Raw genomic sequence first — 18,499 nt, forward strand, 5'->3', positions numbered from 1 at the left:
TTTTTTTACCCCTGCCTTTTGTAGCTAATTAAGCCAGAGAAGTTTTAACTACAGCCACCTAAAATTTCTGTGTCAGCTGTGAAGGGACACTTTTGGGGCTGCCCCTTAGGCTGCATTAATGTTTACATACTGGCTGTTAACATTATAGCGGCGCCTGTCTCGTCACTACAGTTACGATTCTGTCACTGATGGTATTATAAAACTTGAGATTTAGGGCTTTTATAATTTGGTTGTAAAATCTTGCTCTGGGCAACTATTTGTAATATGTTTCTAGTTGAAAACTTTGGGTGTTTTTCATAAAAAAAATTCAGTGTACTGGACTCTTAGAAAAATATTTAAAGCACATGCATTTAAAAAGTGAAAGTGCAACAGTGGATGTTACAGAGGACATCAATATATATGCACATATATTTTGTGTTCTTGGAAACAAAAGTATTACTATGCATTGCTTGGAAAAGTGACAGAAACATTTGTGTAAAAACAATGTGGAATTTTTAGACTGTATGTTTGTTCTGATTAAACATTCAGGGCTGTTAGGATTATTTGCTTGCCATAAATACTATTAGTCTAAACACATTATAAAGGAGGAATATGGCAGCACAATAGTGGTAAAAAGTATACACTGTAAAGAAATGCATCAATTTTGTAAGTTTGTTCATTCAAATACAAATTTGTTGGTATATATTTCTTTATAGTAGTGTGGTATATTTAGACTCGAGGTGACAATTTCCTTTCTCAAAAATGTTTTATGGTTATTCAGTTTGACATTATATTTTAGGGAAACAGATAAATTGCCAGTATGGTGGGGTGAGTAATCAAAACAAGTGAACAAACTCTTTTAACACAGCAAGTATTTTTGCAAGCTTTAGTCGTACTTGCTACAGTTAAGAAATTGAGAAAGCAAGCTATACTGTGGGATGATTTTTTGCGTATTCTTTGCATTGTAGTGAAAAAACTCTCAAATTTGGATCACTGACATGAGTATTTTGTGGTGTAATCTGGTACGGAGAGCTAGCTGGGGAACAAATTATTTTGGAATTGTACTCCTCTAGACTGATTATTGCTGTGAAATACGGAGCCAGGCTGTAGAAGTTACTGGGAAAGCTTTTTGTTTCTAAATCAAAATATGTTAAATTCCATTGTACTTCAGCAACTGCCTTGGTGAGAGCCAGTGTTTGAGGATTTATGTTTTTATAGTAACAGTGCATAAACATTTGAACATGTTTTGCTGCATGCTTTGAGGGCTGCTACTGTGCTGTAGTTACAGAACCATCTCATAAAATGTTTTGGGTTGGAAGGGACCTAAAAGCTCATCTAGTTCCAACATCCCTGCCACGGGCAGGGACACCTTCCACAAAAACAGATTTTTTTAGCAGTTATCAGAAGAAGGGAAAACTGATCATTCAAGGTTGGGAGTGCAGAAGTCAATCTAGAAGATGCTGTGATGGTGGCAACATTGTGAATGGCAGGTAGCTCAGGATAGGCAGCTCTTGGGAGTATTTTTCATGGAAAAAACTGCGATAAGCTGGTATTTTATGCTAGAAGGATTGATGCTCTCCCTAAGGTATATCCCTGGCAGTCATAACTTTGTTGATATATTCAGAGAGTTTTCTGTTTGTCTTGCTAGTATTGCATCATGTGTTAATCCTAGAAACAGTTTCTGGAGTTTTTTTAAACTATTCAGTTAATTCAATATTAATAAAGTCAGTTTTTAAGAACTGTCTTTTCTAAGCACAAGAGCAGGTCATTCCAGTGTGTTCTAAGTCAAGCAAGTAGGCCAGAAGACCAGTTTGGCTGAACAGCAAGCTCCTTGTGGAGCTCAAGAGGAAAAAGAAACTGTGTGATCTCTGGAAGTGAGGTCAGGCATCACAGGAACAGTACAGAGCTGTGGTTTGCATATGCAGAAGATTTGAATGGCCAAAAACTCAATTAGAGTTGAAACTTTATTAGTGCTGTATCTGACAACAGGGGAGGGCTTTTTAAAGTAGATTAATAGCAAGGGGAAGTCTAAAGAAAACACATTGATACTTGTTGAAGGTGGTCACCTGACTAATACAGATGTAGAAAGAGCAGAGGCTGTTTTTGCTTCCATCTTTAATAGCACTGATAGGCCTTGGACTGCTCAATTCTTTGATTTGGAGGACCACATGGTCAGTACAATCCATTTGCAGACACTGAAATTGTAAGGAACCAGCTGTATCAGCAGGATGTTCATGGGGCCTGGTGGGATTCACACCAGAGTTCTGAAGGAGCTGTTGGGTGTTGCTGCAGACCTGTTGGTCTAACCTCAGTTCCTGGAAATATTCTAAAGATTACTTTGGGTAATATTGAAAGGCATTTAAAGAAACAACATGATCACCAGGCACAGTTAACATGGGTTCAGAAAGAGAAAGTCCTGTTTAACTTATTTGATGTCCTTCTGTGACCACGTCATCCATGTAGTGGATGAAGGGAAGACTGTCATTCAAATCATAGCCATATTGTGAAGCTGTCCTGTGTGACGGAGAAGGATGTCCTCTGTGGGTTATAGAAAGATGCTGTGTGACTGGCACTTGGTTTATTATGGGAGAAAGATCTTCTCTCTCATATGGTGTTCTTAATTACTCCTCTAGTAAGTCTATCCTTCATTCCTGCCCTTTACTCCTTGTAATTCTGTGTATGCACATAAGATGCAGGTATAATCCTTATACTTCTGGATAAAGGAAGTGGTTACAGTCAACACTTGGGCTTTCCTAACTGTATGAAATGTGTGTTTCTATTTCATACCAGTCATTTCTTTCCAATCAGTTGTGTGATTCACCATTCTGTGTCTGAGTTACAGTCTAGAAAACTGTCTTAAACTAGATTTCATCCGCTTGAGATGGCAAAAGTTTGGCAAGGACAATTTTGTGCTTGTATACAGAGTAAGAAGGTTTATGGGGAATCAGTGACTACAGTTACACACATCTGTAGTCAGTCAATCCAGGTTATAAACTAATCAGGATTCTGAAAAACTCTACTGTGTCTGCATAAGTATTCAGCAACCAAGTTGAAGATTCAGGCTGCAGCATTTGAGTGCTGGAAAAATTTGGTTAAGCTTTCTTGTGTGGCAATTGAAGTCTTGCACAAGATGAAGAGCAGGAGAGGAGCTACAGCTTTATAGTTGACAGTCCCTTTTCTGGGATAACACAGGCAGACAAAATAAGAATATTGGGAGATCCTGTGTGAAATATATGCCTGTGATTTTGGAGACGCTGCAGAATGAGTTGCAGCATCTGGTTGAGTCTACAGAGACTTGGTTTATTTTCTCTCTGTGTTGTTAGAGTCAGGGCTGAGATGGATCTTGCAGAACTATTTGGTTGCAATTGCTCAGTGTTCTCCAGATCTCTGAGTTTCAGAGGGATTTACCAGCTTAGGCACAGCACCAGCCATGTGGCTGCTTCGTGAATGTAAAGGCATCTTGGGCAGCACCCACTAAACTCTGGCCTTACTCTATCAATGCACGTGGGGCCAGCCTGGGTGAGCAAAGGGCAGTGCTAAGGTCAAGCAGCAAGCTCTGATAGATCCCAGGTGACTGTGCAGATACCTTCCTCTCTTCCTGCATGGCTCCATGAATAATTGAGACTTGATTATAGTTAAAGTTTAATTTTTAAAAATTATTTCAAGGACCACTTTTGGCAAATCTGTTTCTGAAACGTTCACTTTGTAGGCTGAAAACAAGTAAAAATGATTAAGTCATCTGCATAGTAGTATAATTTTGTATTCTGTTTTTCATCATTAAGCATAAAAAACCCACTAAAACCCCTTGTAAAACTTACAGTCCTATTGAAATGCTGACAGATAAAATGTTAAAATTCAGACTGCTGCTGACCACTGGACTATTCTGCAAGTCTGACTTGGATTCAGTTGGCACAAATGCTGGATTAATTACTCTGTCCTGTCTGCTCAGCACTAGCATCCAGGACACACTCATTTGGACTTCCTTGGCTTAAGCAAACACTTAATACATCTTCTGTGTCTGAATGCTTGTGTGTAACATGCAGCTCCCAGAGGGGGAATAATAAATACTCTGCTAGTATAGAATAAACTTCAGATGCTGCTTAGGTGAGCTGGCTTGAGTGCTGACATTTACCTGGCAAGATAACATCCATGCCTAGCATGCCTCTGGTGCAATGGCTGGAAGTCTTGGAGGGAACTTTTCAGTGCTGTGTTCCTCAGGTCTGCTTGGAGGATATTGTTTTTAGACACTGCAGATGAGAGCAGCTGAAGTATTTGTTTCCATGCGAGCCGCACTTAGAAGCCCTCTGTAAATGAAGTGGCTCTTTCCTGGAGCCTCATTGTTCCCGAGGAACTAAGGTCGTTGCTAGCTCCTGCAGCAGGAAAAGTGTGAAGGTAGAGACTTAGAATGGTAATGATTTGCTATATTTAATCACGCACAGTTTTTCTGTGGCAAAGATTACAGCAGTATACTTAGGTCATACATCTTACTTCCCCTTCCTGCCCTCTCCCCTCCACGTCCTGGGACAGAAAATGGCATGTTTTTATTTCCTTTGGTAAGGAAATAAAACACTGTGTGTCATAGTGTTTCTTGTAATCTGATGGCCTCCACTCCAGATTGAATCTTTTTTGATAAAGTAACTGTATGCTGTTAAAACCTTCTCCTAAAGACAGTCTGTCTAAGAAGCAGAAACAGTATCCATAGCTTTAAGGCAAGAAACGTCTCATGAATTTGGGCCAGTACTTGTCATCACAATCCAGACTGCTCCAGCTTTGGTGAAAGACTGAAACAGTATGGGCTGCCTGGTAGTACAGCATAATTTGGTCTATGTGAAGGAATTTGTAGGGGCTCCATCTTGCTGCTTCAGTGATGTGTTTTTCCTTTTAAGCTCTTCAGTGTCTGTTAGTCATTCCTCATGATCAACAGACTGAGGAACTAGCAAAAGTGTTCTAATATCAACCACTGGCAGTTTGAATGTTTGAGCTTAATGCCAGAAAATAATAGGTTCAAACTGGACTTGGCAATAGCTTATTTCTGTCTTTGGTAGGTGAAATATCTCATTAACATCTGTCTGTAGTATCTGGCACAGTTCATCATCCAGTACTGATGTCCTGCCAGAAACTGACTTCTTCGTCAATGGGGATGTATTGAAATGACATTCAGTCAAACTTTTAGTATGGTTTGTCTCCCTTTCTAGAGAAGGTTCACATTGATTTCTGTCACTGCTGTTCTTTGGGACCCCTTGTGGGACCCCCATTATAGATGCAGGTACACTCTTAATAGCATTCATCTGTCTTCTGAGTGATTAAATGAATAGTTCCTAACTGGATTTAAAGTCTGTTTTTAATATGACTTAATAGGCTGTCATTAGAGGGTCTAAAGGGGAGGTAAAAAAGCAAATGTCACTGTATGTTGACAAGTCTAACTCCACACACTACTTCTCTTGGAAGTGCTAGTCTGCTGTTGCTGAATACAAGGGTATTTAGAAGTTAGTCACACCATGTGAAAAGCTGCAGTAGTTCCCTGTTTGAGTTGGATTGATTTGTCAAATGAGCTTTTTTTTTTTTTTACATATTGCTTCAGGTGCTTTGTAAACTGTAATTCAATCCCAAATGTAACATTAAAACATTATGAGTCTAAAGAGAAAATTAGTTCTAAACATGCAAACACTACAATAGCTATTAGTGTGACAGACTAGAAAAAAAGTATCAGGCTGCTGAAGTCTTTTGAAATAGATGAAGTAACTGATGATTTGAGTGGCTTATCAAAAAACTTGTGTTGTGGAATGGGCTTTCTCAAACTGGGCTCAGAATATGAGTTGGAGAGGGAAGGCCAGCTGTTCCAAGAGGCTTCTTGGGAAGCCTCTGGAACTGCTTCTTGCTGAGCTGCTGTAAGATGGGTTTGGGATGTGGAGGTAGGGTGTGGTCGAAGGGCTCTTAATTTGAGAAGCCTGGAGGGTAGAGGTTGAGGAGAACAGGTCAAATACTGGATAAATTTCCATGGGGATTGGGACAGCCCCAAGCTGTCAGCTGAAGGAGTAACCTTATATGACAAATTTTTTTCTCCTTCCTGCCCTCTCACTCTTAAAATACACTGAGTATATGTCCAAGGCCTGTGAGTACTGGACATATTTTCAACTCTGAATTTTTTCCATGCCCTGTTCTGCTCTTCCTAGTTTTTATTAACAGTTTTGTCCATAGTGTCCTATTTTGCTTTGGAGTGGTAGTGATTGCCAACAGAATACATTGAAACAATGACCTGCTGCTGCTGGGAGTCTCCAAAACAGTATGCTTGCTCAAAAGTATTTGCTTTTGTGCCCTGTGCTCCTGCCTTTCCAGACAGAGTGGCCAAGCAACCCATGCCCAGAAAGAACTGAGTGTTTTCTTTGTGATTGACTGAGCTGATTAAAAACAGTTCTGTGTTACTATCAACAGCCCAAAGAAATTGTTTTTTGGGGCCTTACTTAACACTAGATAGACCTTCTCTACCAGGAATGTGAATAATTTAAAAAATCCATGGAAATCCTTCATTTCTTTTCCTGAGGTTTGATTAATTTGTTTTTCTTCTGCTATCTCCCAGTCAGTCATTCTATAATACTAATAAGCTTTTTGGAATCTTTTTATCTCTTCACGGAATCTTGTGAGGTTAAATCACACTTTAATTAAGAGGTTTTTTCCCCTCTGTAGGTCAGCATTTGTTTTTGCTCTGTAGATACCACAGAGAAACTGGGAGAGAAGGAAGAGGGAGGGAATGGTGAAAGAAAATCGGTATAAAATAGACTATAAAGGAGTTTAAAAAAATTGAACTATAGATGTTATCTTGTGTTGCACTAGCTGAAAACTCTGTAAGAATTATTGGTACTAATTTAACTGGAAAGTATTACTGTAGATATATTTTATTTTTGGCTTCTCTCCCTTTCCAGTTTTCTCATACCCTTTCTTTGGCATGTGTTCAAATCACAGAACATGTTGAGTTTATTTTATTTCCTTTTAAGAACAACAAATTCTGAATATTTGCATAAAACCGTTTTTCTTAACATGTAACGTGCTCCAAGCAAGAATTACTGATTTGCAGTTTGGAGCAATTTCAGTTTCTCCAGCCTGCAAAGTGTCCATTTCCGACTTTAAACAACCCAAAATATTGAAATAGGAAATTTGTTTGGAGAGGCAGTGGGTCATGAGTCCTTAAACTGTATATTTTTGATATGAAGTTCTGAACATTATTTTTGTGCTAAAGACTTGGTATTGGTCTTTACTAAGTTAAAAAGTTACCATGTTCTTTTTTGGAAAACTTACTGCTTAGGTCTGTTTTCATAATTTTCTGCATTATTTTGAAAGCTTGTCTGTTCCTGCTGATTTTAAGTGAACTTTTGCACCAGGACTTTGCTCTGACCTCCAGCCGTCAGTAGGAAATTGGTGGGTGTGAGAGATTAACGATACCCTAAACATAATCTGTAGTGCTTGTGTTTTTACAGGGATGCAATCACAACTCCACATCTATACTTGGTTCGCTTGTGGTGTCAAGCTGCTGTAAAGCAGAAAAAACCCTACCTCTTACCTCTTCATTTTAACCTCTTTCATTTCAGAGGAAACCTGTGATGTGTGTGTTTGATTTAATTCTGCAGGTTTTAAAGTGGTGTGTTTTACAGTGGTGGGGAGGGGTTGGAGCTGACAGGAGGAATTCTTCCTGTTTTTGCAGACCATGAGTCCTGTCTGGGGAGCCATTACAAACTATTATGTTAGCTTCTTAGTTCATGTTCAGAAATTAAAGCCAGAATTAACTCTTCTTGAATCTTTCTTTTTCTTTTAAATTTAAAATGGACAGATGTTCTGAAAGTTTTCTAACATATTTATTAGTAAAAATCACTGTTTTGCTGTTACAAGTCATTACAGGATAAGTTTTGTGCTCTTTACCTTTTCTAACATTCCACTCCCTATTTGCCTTTGAATCCAGTGATTCCTATAAAAGTAGTTTTATTTGTGATTCCTTAGACTTGTAAAGAATTAAAAAAAAGAATATCAGTTAAAATACAGTGATAGTGTCAGAATATGCAGCAGATTCAATGAACAGTGGCATTTATATAAAATTCAAACTTGATTTTGTAGGAAACTAATATAATGCATTTATGAAAAAAAAAGGTTATAAAAGTCATGTGTAGTTCAGATTTTGTTGTACACGTCACAAGGAAAGGTGAGTTTCTAGTACTTGTTTGTTCTTGGGTCAAGTCTTGTTGGTTTGACCACATTAAGAGTTTTTGGAAAAGCAAATAGCAGGAATCTGAAGTTTTGGACTGGTGATGAAGTTAGAAAGCTTTATAGCAAAGCTAAAACTGCTCTTGTCTTAGCAGTGAGTTAGATATTTTTCTTTTGTGGTTGTTTTCCCCTCCAGCTGTTTAAATTTATTGCATATGTGGAGAAACATAACTCATCAATTAGATGCTTAATCAGAGAACCTGTTCTCTTAATTGCATGCATAAAGATTTTTAACATGCTGCTGTACCCATCTTTGGGCTCCTATTGCCCTATGCTGCTGACTGCTGCTGTATGCTGGGTTCCAGGAGCTGTCACAGGGAATGGGGACTGGGTGTACCTGCCCTGGTGTGTCCCTCGTCCTGGGGCGTGAATTTAGGGGCTCCCTCTCACAGCTCACACCTAGGGCTGTTCTCACTGAAGGAGGTGCCTGTTCAGTCCATTTATGCTAATTCTGTACACAGTGGCATTCATCTTGCTGTAGTTATTTCCTGTTATTTCTGGCTTGTTAACTTATTTCCCCTTTAGTTTTGAGCAAGACAAAAAAAAGTGATCATAAAAAATGCAATACTGGTAAAAAAAGAGCAATTATAGTAGTTCGAATAAGTTTAATTAATTGCAGAGAACGTTTAGATTTCAGGATGTCTGCTCAGAAAGGTTTGTGGTTTAACTGAAACGAGGCAATAGAGAAAACAATTCTTTAAACTTCGTATCACCAAAAAAAGGTTTTGATGAGGGAATTCTAGGGACTGGAGGGCTGCTATTAGACACAAAAGATGGGCAGGGCAAGGTCAAATGTATGAAAGAAATAAATATTCTGAAGAAGGAATGAATATTGAGAAGGATACAACTTAAAAATGGCAGGTCCTACCTCTCTTCTGTGGCTGTTTAGAGAAAGAGGTGTTGCTTTCTGCTGGAAATTTTCTTTGAGGGCTGCTGTGGTTGCAATAATTAATTTATGGTAAAATTTCTGTGAGCATAAGTCCTAAGTATTCATCCCGCCTTCAGGCAAGGTTGGTTGGGAGTTTTTTTTGTGTGCTGATGGTGCTGTTTTGTTTTTTATTTTTTTTAGCTTAGCAACAACTCTGTATTTAAGGGAAACCATAAATACATTGAAGGAAAACCATAAATGAGAGAGAACTGGCAATGAGTTTTGTAGGAAAAAACAATCTTGGTTGTATTTAAAGATTGGTATTTTGTATGATTTACTATTATATGAAGCAAAAGCTTATGCTGCTTGTGAAAGTAGAGTTATTTTTTGAATTTTTTAGCACATCAAGCCAAGCAAAGAAACATTCTTCAGCAAACTGTTCCACAAACAATATGTTGGCATGCAGATTTGGACAGTTGCTGCTCCTGTTGGCACAAATAGGATTTTTTACTCACGTGTAAGAGAAATTGCACTTTGGCCTCAATCAAATAAGTTTTCCAGAGTTTATAGCACTTACAAGAAGATATGAATACCTTGCTCACAGGCAAATGAATTCAAAGTCTGAGAGCCCCACTTAGTGATACCTTTGACTTTAAAATACTTTTAGTTAAACAAAGGATATGAGAACTTTAATCTGTTTTGTATTTCCTATATTTTCATTTGAAGTCCTGAAGATGAAAAACTGGAACAGTTTCAGTAAAGAGCTATAAGTATGATTAAAAACTTAGGGAACATAGTGGAAAAACTGAAGGAGTTCAGTTCTTCTACAAGAAATGGTATGGAGGTGACTTGGTTGGAGGGGGGTAGTGTTAAAGGGGAGGTAAAGATCTAACTGTTTTCAGAGACCAGACTATATCTTGTCTTAGGGTGCAAATTGCACAGATAAGTACCCATAAAATAACATATCAGTGATTGTGGTGATTGGAAATACTTAAAGGACAGATTTGATCTCTTTAAGTAAATGGCTAATTAATTAAAGAAGAGTTCATGTTTTGTATTTGTTAGGGAGACAGATTGTTTATCACTGTAATCTCTTCTGATTTTATAATCTGTGAAAAAAAATTATTTATGATATCTTGAAGTTGCTTTCCACCTTTTTTTCTGTAGAATAATGGAATTGTTCAGGTAAGTCTTGGGAATTCAGCTAGTGCAGCTTCCTGCTTGGAGCAGGGCTGGCACTGAATTCAATCCAGCTTGCCTGGGGATTTGTGTGGTCAGCCTTGCAAACCTCTGAGGACAGAGGTTCAGTGGCCCCTCTTGAGTCCTTGTTCCATTGTTCTCCTGTCTGCTGGAGAAAATGCTGTTTTCATGGGTCAGGTCAAAGTCTGCCCAGCCGTGCTGCTGGTCCTCTGTGCCAGCTGGTCAATGCCTGCCTATATTGGGGACCAGAACTGGGCACGGGGCTCTGTGGTGTTGTGAGTGCCAAGTAAATGGGATTAATAATTTCTCTTGACCTCCTACCTAAACTTCTGGTAATACAGCTCAGTACACTGCTAGGTTTCCTTGTTATTTTTATCCTGTAGCTTTCTGGGGTTTTTAGCAGTTATTTTAGACTCTTTCCTCTGGGCAGTGCAATAACAAAGATATGTGGTTCTCTGTTGAGGTTTATAGGCCATAGTTTAAGAGCTATTGCTGTTATAATTTGGTCTGAATGTTACCAAGTTGTCCGAAAAGCAAATTTTACTGAGTTAAACTTTTCTTTGAGGAAAGTATAAATGAACAAGAGAATTATCTTCTAGAAGACTATGTATGGTCTGTTGTAATTTAAACATTAAACATGGAATCTGCAAGATTGGAATTATTCAACTGTAGATAAATGTGACCTGTGCTGGATAACTAAACTCTGGGACTTTGCCTACTCACTTCTCTAACAAGCTTGTCAGAAAGTTCATTTAAAAGTGTGAATTAGGAAGAAGAAGGAGAAACAAGGTGAAAAGTATACTAAATACTACTTCTCATTGAGGCTTGAATTAAAGGGCAATTAAAACATGATTGCTTTCATGCAAGCCTCCTTTATCAGGTGAAGGAGACCTGTCTTGTTAAGACTTTTTCAGCCAAGTTTTTTTTTGGCTCTTTAATTTAACACAAGCAACTGGTAGGGTGGACCTTGGTCGGCTGCTCATGAATTTAGGGTTACCCGTAGCTCCTGTGTTTTTCCTTCCTGAGTTAAAGATCACAGATGTCATTAGAAACAGAGCTGGGTATGGGCAATACTGTCAATTGAAGAGGTGACTGGGAGGCAGTGAGAAGCCACAATGAAGATATTTATGAAAGAAGGCTTTGGAGAAAATGGCCTAAGACAGAAACCATGGAGGAGGAGCAGGCAGTAAGGATTTGTGTGTGTGTGCTTGGGCTTTCCCGCAGTGACCTTGCCAGACCGTCACTGCTGTAGCCACCTGTTGATGTTGGTGTTGCCAAGATTAGCATTCAGCAGTGGTTCATGCACTTTAGGAGTGAAATGTAAGCTGTTTATTAGTCTCTTTAAACCTCCCCAAAGCATGTAGTTAGACATGGCTGACTAATTATTTTTATTGTTTAATCATTTCCTGCTCTCCTAATACCATTTCCCAATTATGTTCTCCTCTTATTTACCAGCTGCAGTTTTAATACAGTCCTTGGTTTGTACCAGTGACCCTTTTACTTGGCCTACCTCCATCTTTCTGTCCTGTTTTCTGTCAGCTGTCATTGCTACAAAATAGTGCAAGATTTTCTGGACTTCCAACTGCTTTTTCACAGCAGAGTTCAGGTTTGGGTTAGGCTTGTTGGATCACATTTGCACAGGGCCAGGAAGAATGCCCCTTCCCCCTCCCCCCCTTTTTTTTTCCCTTTTCCCTGGAAACATGGGGCTATTTATTTTAAAAACAGTCACAGAATTAATTTGGAGTAAGAAAACTCTTTCTGCTTGGAGTTTGCCAGGGCCTCACAGACGGGCTTGTTGCAGGCAATTGGAGATGACGTCATCTAACAACTTGCTGTATTTTCAGTTCTGGAAGTTACTTCCTCGCGCAAACTTTTTGTCTGCACATTTTGCCTCGTCCTAACCACCTACTTCTCACACTGGTCTTGCTGCAGCTGCACTGCAGCTTCTGATTTCCTTCCTCTTCTCTAGTCCCTTTTCCTTTCTTTGTCTTTGTGGTTGGTGAGTTGCATTTTATCCCCAAAGAGATTACAACAGAAACTAAAACTCATTTAGTTCTTAGTTTGTTAGTGTTTTAAAACACTAACACATTTCAGGAGGAGGCTAAAAAACCCTGCCTGCATGACAGACTGCAGGGGAGAATCCACTAAATAAATTACAAGCACATACAACGATCATCCTGCTTTGTACACACTGTATGTACTATAATTATGAATACACAGTGTATACTCTGAAAGCTGTCTGTCACTCAGTTGCTGGTTGAGGCTTCTCACAGGTGTGTTACTCCGGGATGTTTTTGGTGTTCTGACATTTTCCAGAATACTTGAAGTGGATTGAGTTACCAGGTTAGCCCTCATGGGTACGTTTATTTCTGTGTTTCCAAAAAGCTGTTTGGATGTTTATCATAAATTTTTAATGCTATTACGGGGTATAAAAATAACCTAAGAAATGAGAAATATCCAGTATTTTTTCTTGAGAACAAATTAAAATAAGATTTACAATACACAGAACTATATCAGCTGGCAGTTTGCTATTCAGGAGGGTTGGGTCACCAGTATTGTTTTATCACTTGAACTAGCCAGCTGAAGGACCAGGTGAATGTTTGCAGACCAGCCGGAGGGTTGAATTTATCTATTGCATCAGGTGAATTTTTACCCCTTTCTGTTCAGATATGTCATAGAATATTTTGATGCTTTATTGCAAGTTGTAGGGGCTATTTTGCTTAAATACTCACGGACCCTATTCCCTGTCTTTTGTCTTCTTGTTTCTTGTGTGCCTCATCCTCGCCAAATCTTTAGATTCAGGCTTTGTTTTTTCCTTAGATTTCCATGCTAGAGTCTTCTTTCTAGTATCTGGCACAGGGTGGTAGTGGGTAGAGAGGGTATACAGAGAGTAGATTTGTAATTCTGCTTTTTTAAAAAAACACCAACCACGAAACAAACTGATTTTGAACAAAGTAGTTCAAAACTAATTAAAGTTTTGAACTTAAGCCAAATTTGAATCTTCTTTGTGAGTAGAGAAAAACTTATGGAAGTCAGGATGCTGCGTTACTGCTTTCCACAAATTCAGTTCTGATGTGGAAGCAGTAAAACTTCTAAGTGGGATGTGTCCCTGTAGCTTAGATGGCTGCTGTGAAAAATCTTCATCTGGATGCGTAATTTGACAATGTTATGGACATGTAAACATGGGAGTTAGAAAATACTGAATAAACTTTTTGGGTGAATCAAGCTTGGGAGCTGTGTGATAGGGATTTCTTTATTTCCTGCTGTCTGTGCTTTTGTTTTATTCGCTTCTTCAACTGAACTGATGGGAAGATATGTTCTGTTAACACACGGCTCTCTTAACATTCTATGAATGCTTGGAAACTTAAAATGTCATGACAAAATGGAACATACAAGCCTGGGTTAGACCTTCTGTTATATATTACCTTCTGTAATAGCTGTATAATAAAAATCCTAAATGACGTGAAGACAAAAATGGATTCAGGTTATAAACTCACATCCCCATTGAGAAACTTTAATGGTTGAACATGTGGTGCCTTCACAAAAATGATCAAGTTTTGTATGTAAGACCAGTGGGTACAATAGGAAAAATCCCAAATACTACAAGGCTGATGGTAGGTAAGCTTAAGAAATTAAGAACACCAGTCCAGTAAGAAATACTGAAACGGAATGTTCCAATATTTGGCCACAGACTCTAACAAAATCTTTGCAGAAGAGGAGGAATAATTGAGGGAAAAGCAAACCTGCAGTGGTAGTGTCTTCCACTTTCTTATGGGCGATGATGGCTTGTGACTGATGTACAGAAAATAATTTTTATTTCATCTGGACCCTAAAGTGCAGTCAGCTGCTGGAACAGCTCACATCTGCGTAGTTGAGTTGAATTTTGGTCTTGTGCTGCAGTAGGACAAACAAAAACATGAGAGCATGAGCTCAAGATTATACTTTTCCTGAAGAGCGGTGTGAGTTACGGGCTCAGGTCAGAAAATAGAAGTGGAAAAAAAGTAGATAAAGGTTAGAAGAGAAGACAGTGGCCACTGTTCCAGGGCACTGTTGGCACTGTGACTTTCAACTGGCTTGAGCCAAGATTAGTGCATCATCAGTCTCAGTAGAAAACTTTTCCTGATACTGTAGGCAGAAGGGCTAAGGTGCCTTGACTTACATAGTGCTGATCACAAAACAGAAGTTAGCACACAAGCATTTTGCTGTAAATTTACAGTTTCACTTAGGCTTAGGTCATTGTGTGCATGCTTCTGTTAGTGGCTCATGTGTAAGCATATTTTGTGATAAGTGCTGTGTGTAATTCAAGGTGCCTTGCCCCTTGTGACAGCTTCAGGACTCATGTGGAGTAGCCAGTTACTATGTATAACTTGGTTCCTGTAATTCCTCACTGCTTTGGATACTGTGCTATCAAGATGCTATTTTTGGTTTGTACTTATTTTTCTGTAAGGTGGTAATGATTCACCCTCCATCTCTTCTTTAATAAAATATTCTTAATGATTGTTTTTCTTCAGTCTGAAAAAAATATTTGATTCATTCACTAGTTTTATCTTTTCTGTTTATAGGAGAGGTCTTCTCACAATCTACATGGCCAATCAAGTAAGTAGTCCTTTATTTCAAGAATAAAAACATGTAGGGTCCATTTGAAATGTCTTGTTTAAAGTTGGTGGATGCTGAGATTCATTGTCTTTTTTTAATCATTGCAGGATTTTTCTTTAAGAATTATGCATGATTAGGTAACTAAAACTATCATAAGAAAAAATTGTGATCAGAGGCCTTTCTGAAGGAGCTGTAAAGCAGAAGCTGAAATGTGGTTCATTGTACTATGCTCAAAATTTCATGTGTCATAGCCCCAAGAAGATGGTAATTTTGTATTTCTTCTCCATGATAGAATGGCACTGGTACTTAAATGATCATTATTTTGCAATGAGAAATCCAACACCATATACTTCAGTTTTGTAATTAATAGTTTCTTAAACTTGTATGAGCTGTTGTGCATGTAAACATTTTTACCACATGGTTGTAGCAATTTAAATTTTGTCTCATATTTCTTATATTCTCCTTCAAATAAATAACATTTGTCTAAATGATGCTTTGTGCATTAACTTTCTTCCAAATATAAAATGCTTCTGTTAACTTGGTCATACTCTTTTAGGAAAGATTTTATTTTGCCAAAGGAATTATGTAAAGTTTTTGTACAGTTTGAGTTGCATAAATACTCACAGAAACTACAAAAAAGAAGACAACTTAAGAATTGTGTTCAGACTGCTGAGAGAGTTTACTGGGGCCTCAGTAGAGTCATGCATGAGTCGAACTCTGATGGTGATGGTAAGATTAATGACTAAAAGGGTGAGACAAAGGCAATGTATCATAGCACAGATTAGGGTGATAAAATTGATATGTTCTCTTCCATCCTTGTAAAGTCACTGCTGATGACTTGTAATTCTGAGTATTTTGTGGGGGCAGAACTTTTGGAAGGAGGTGATATCATGACGTGTTAGCAGGTAAATATCCTGGAAAGTCCCTTTATGCATTTACCAACCCTGTTACATAGTTCTCTCTCAAATTCTGGTGCTTAACAATTTCTTTTAGGCAGAAATTGTTTCTTTGCTTGTTCTGTATTCGTAGACTCTATCTTTACAGACAGACCCATGAGGGGAACTTACAGACTTCAGAAGAGAATAAAGTAATTTTTGCCTTTCACTTTTTTATTGTCAAAGTACCTACCATTTTAACTTTTGTAGCTTCTTGACTTGTATGGCTCATACTCTGTCCTTTAGGATTCCTTTTCTTTATGAAGTTTTTTAATCTAATTTGAAAAGATGACAAATTCTCCTTTTGAAATTTAATTATTTAGATGTTCAGACTCCCAGTAGTGCATGGGAACAAGGTTTGATTCCTGCAAGGAAATCTTAACCTTGGAAGTTTTCCTTGAATTCAGAAGGGCAACTGTGTAGAAACTTCTCATTCAAGAAATAGAGGTTATGAGGACAGTGATATTTAGTTGGACATACCATCACTCCTTTGGAATGGACTTTCCAAGAGAAGGGGGCAATAGGTGTGCTTAAAAAGCAGCACCTCCGAGGATCCCGAATCTGAGAAAGCTATCACTGTGTTCATGGCTCTAAGGCCGAAATGCCACACAGTTCACCTGCTGTTGGATGGAGTTGTAAGGGAAAAGCCAAGCCATGCAGTTACATTTTATGGATGCCATTCATCATCCATATTCTCTTCAGCATAATGGCTTATTAGTCGCAAATCTTTGGTGAAGCCAGGGCTGCCAGGGTTTGCTCTGTAAACTGCCTGTGATCGTGTCATACGTACCTTGTTAGCAAGCCCTGTAATCACAGTAAATGTTTCCCTATTTGTGTTGCTTGTCTTTGTCTTAGAACTTTATATGCTTTGATAAGATTCACTTACAAATTTACTAAGCCTTTAAAACATTTGTTTCTGTCAGCCTTGGATTGCAGCATGCCCCATTTTGAAAGCTGGCACATTTTAATCGTTGGTGATGGCAGATAGATTGTGAAATTAGCCTGCATTTCTTGCATTCTATAAAACTCGTGTCAGGACCTGTTAAGATGTTAATGGAACTAAATGTATTCTTTTGTTTTGTTCCACATTTTGCTACACTGTGTTTTGCAGCCTGAGCAATAAAAATTAAGGCTTTTTGTGGGATTCTTCATGTGTGCCTTCGCCCAGGTAACTGGCAGGAGGTAACTGTAATTACTGTTGGTTATTATAAGTGACTGTCATGACTGTTGCTTCAGTGAATTTTTATAGCCAGATTAGGGCTTTTAAATCAGAAAATTTTATTCCTACTGTCCTGTTGGCAGTATGTGACAATTTGCCGTCAGAGATGAATTTGCTCAGTGGAAAGGGGAAAGATTTGTTAAATCTTTATGCATGGCTGCTGTTTATCATTTCAGTGAGTGAAGTGCAGTAGAACGTGAAAGGCAGTGGGGTCTAAGGACTCTTGTTCTAAAGGTGACATTTTTATTGTTTTTTTAGTCTGAAGCTACTAGAAACTTGTGAATGGAAACATGTGAATAAGTGTCCTGGTTCATTTTAAATAAGTCAGTGGTTATAGATTTATGTGAACCTGAACTCCCTAGCTGCATTTCCTTGCTACTTACATGATAACATGACAGATTAAAAAGAAGATATTTAGAAGATGTTTAGGCTATATATGCTCTATGGAAAAATAAAATAAAAATGTTTTTTCAGACTAGCTTGCTGCTAAATTGAAGCTATATAAGAATGTAGAAATAAGCATACAGATTGAAACATATGTAGCTTTAATTTTAACATGCAGAATCTAAAATCAACTTCTGAGCTTCTCCCTGGAAGTCATTTGAAGTTTTTAGAAGTAAATTAGTATGCCTAAGTCCTAACATTGTTGAATGTGTGTTTTTGAGACCTAAAGTTTCTGTAATAGCCCAGAAGAGAGTAGTAGTAATCAGTGCTGTGGACCACACAGAACCATGGAGCTTTCAAGTTCTATTTTGGATTGCATGTATTAAAGTAATGAAATTTCTGGGATCATAAGAGATGCATTGGTAGTGAACATACAAGATGATCCTTCATGGATAATTTGAGATCAAAAGGAACCCCAAGATTCCAGAAAAAGGTGGAAAGTGAAATGTAATCTTTCAGTTATTTTTATCTGGAACAGTAGATGATATTAATGACTGTCCGTGAAGACGACCTATAGCTCTTATGTTTCCAAACAGTTAAGGCATACTTTATTGAGAACAGCTCAACAGTTGAGTTGTTTCTTTTACATTGAAGAAACCGTATTTTGGGATTAGGATTTGGTTTTTCTAGTGTTGAAAACAAAACAAACAAAGGCTGCCTTCAATATGCATGATAGGAAGAGACTAATCTGAACCAGGACTGGTTTGAAAGCTTTTTTGAGAAACAAAACTTTAGAAAAATTTCTGTGTTGTCACTGAAATGCTACACCAGACGGGAGGCAGTGTTATCCTAGCATGTGCTGAGCTACATGCTATGTTTGTAATTCAAACTGTGCATCACTACATCAAAGTCTTTATTTGTTCTGTTCTAGGACTTCTCATGTATGGTGGGCTGCTTACAAAATTGGAAATGTTAGTATTAATAAGAGGCTCTTGAAGGTCACGGATTAAATGATATAAAGTTTAAGCATAAGGTGAAGCAGCTGGATGCAAAAGGGCTGTTTCTTGA

The 18,499-nt window shown here is 38.2% G+C and overlaps 1 protein-coding gene across 1 annotated transcript in view; it reads left to right on the top strand.

The window, feature by feature from the left end:
- The window catches only part of TMEM135 (transmembrane protein 135), a 160,862-nt gene that overhangs the window by 20,066 nt on the left and 122,297 nt on the right, over positions 1-18,499 (top strand). Inside the window, exon 4 of the mRNA XM_082278441.1 lies at positions 14,860-14,893. Coding sequence (XP_082134567.1) covers positions 14,860-14,893 — 34 coding nt within the window. The remainder of the gene's footprint in view (positions 1-14,859; positions 14,894-18,499) is intronic.

Source organism: Coloeus monedula, assembly GCF_965178545.1.
Source record: "Coloeus monedula genome assembly, chromosome: 3".
Lineage (NCBI taxonomy): Eukaryota > Metazoa > Chordata > Aves > Passeriformes > Corvidae > Coloeus > Coloeus monedula.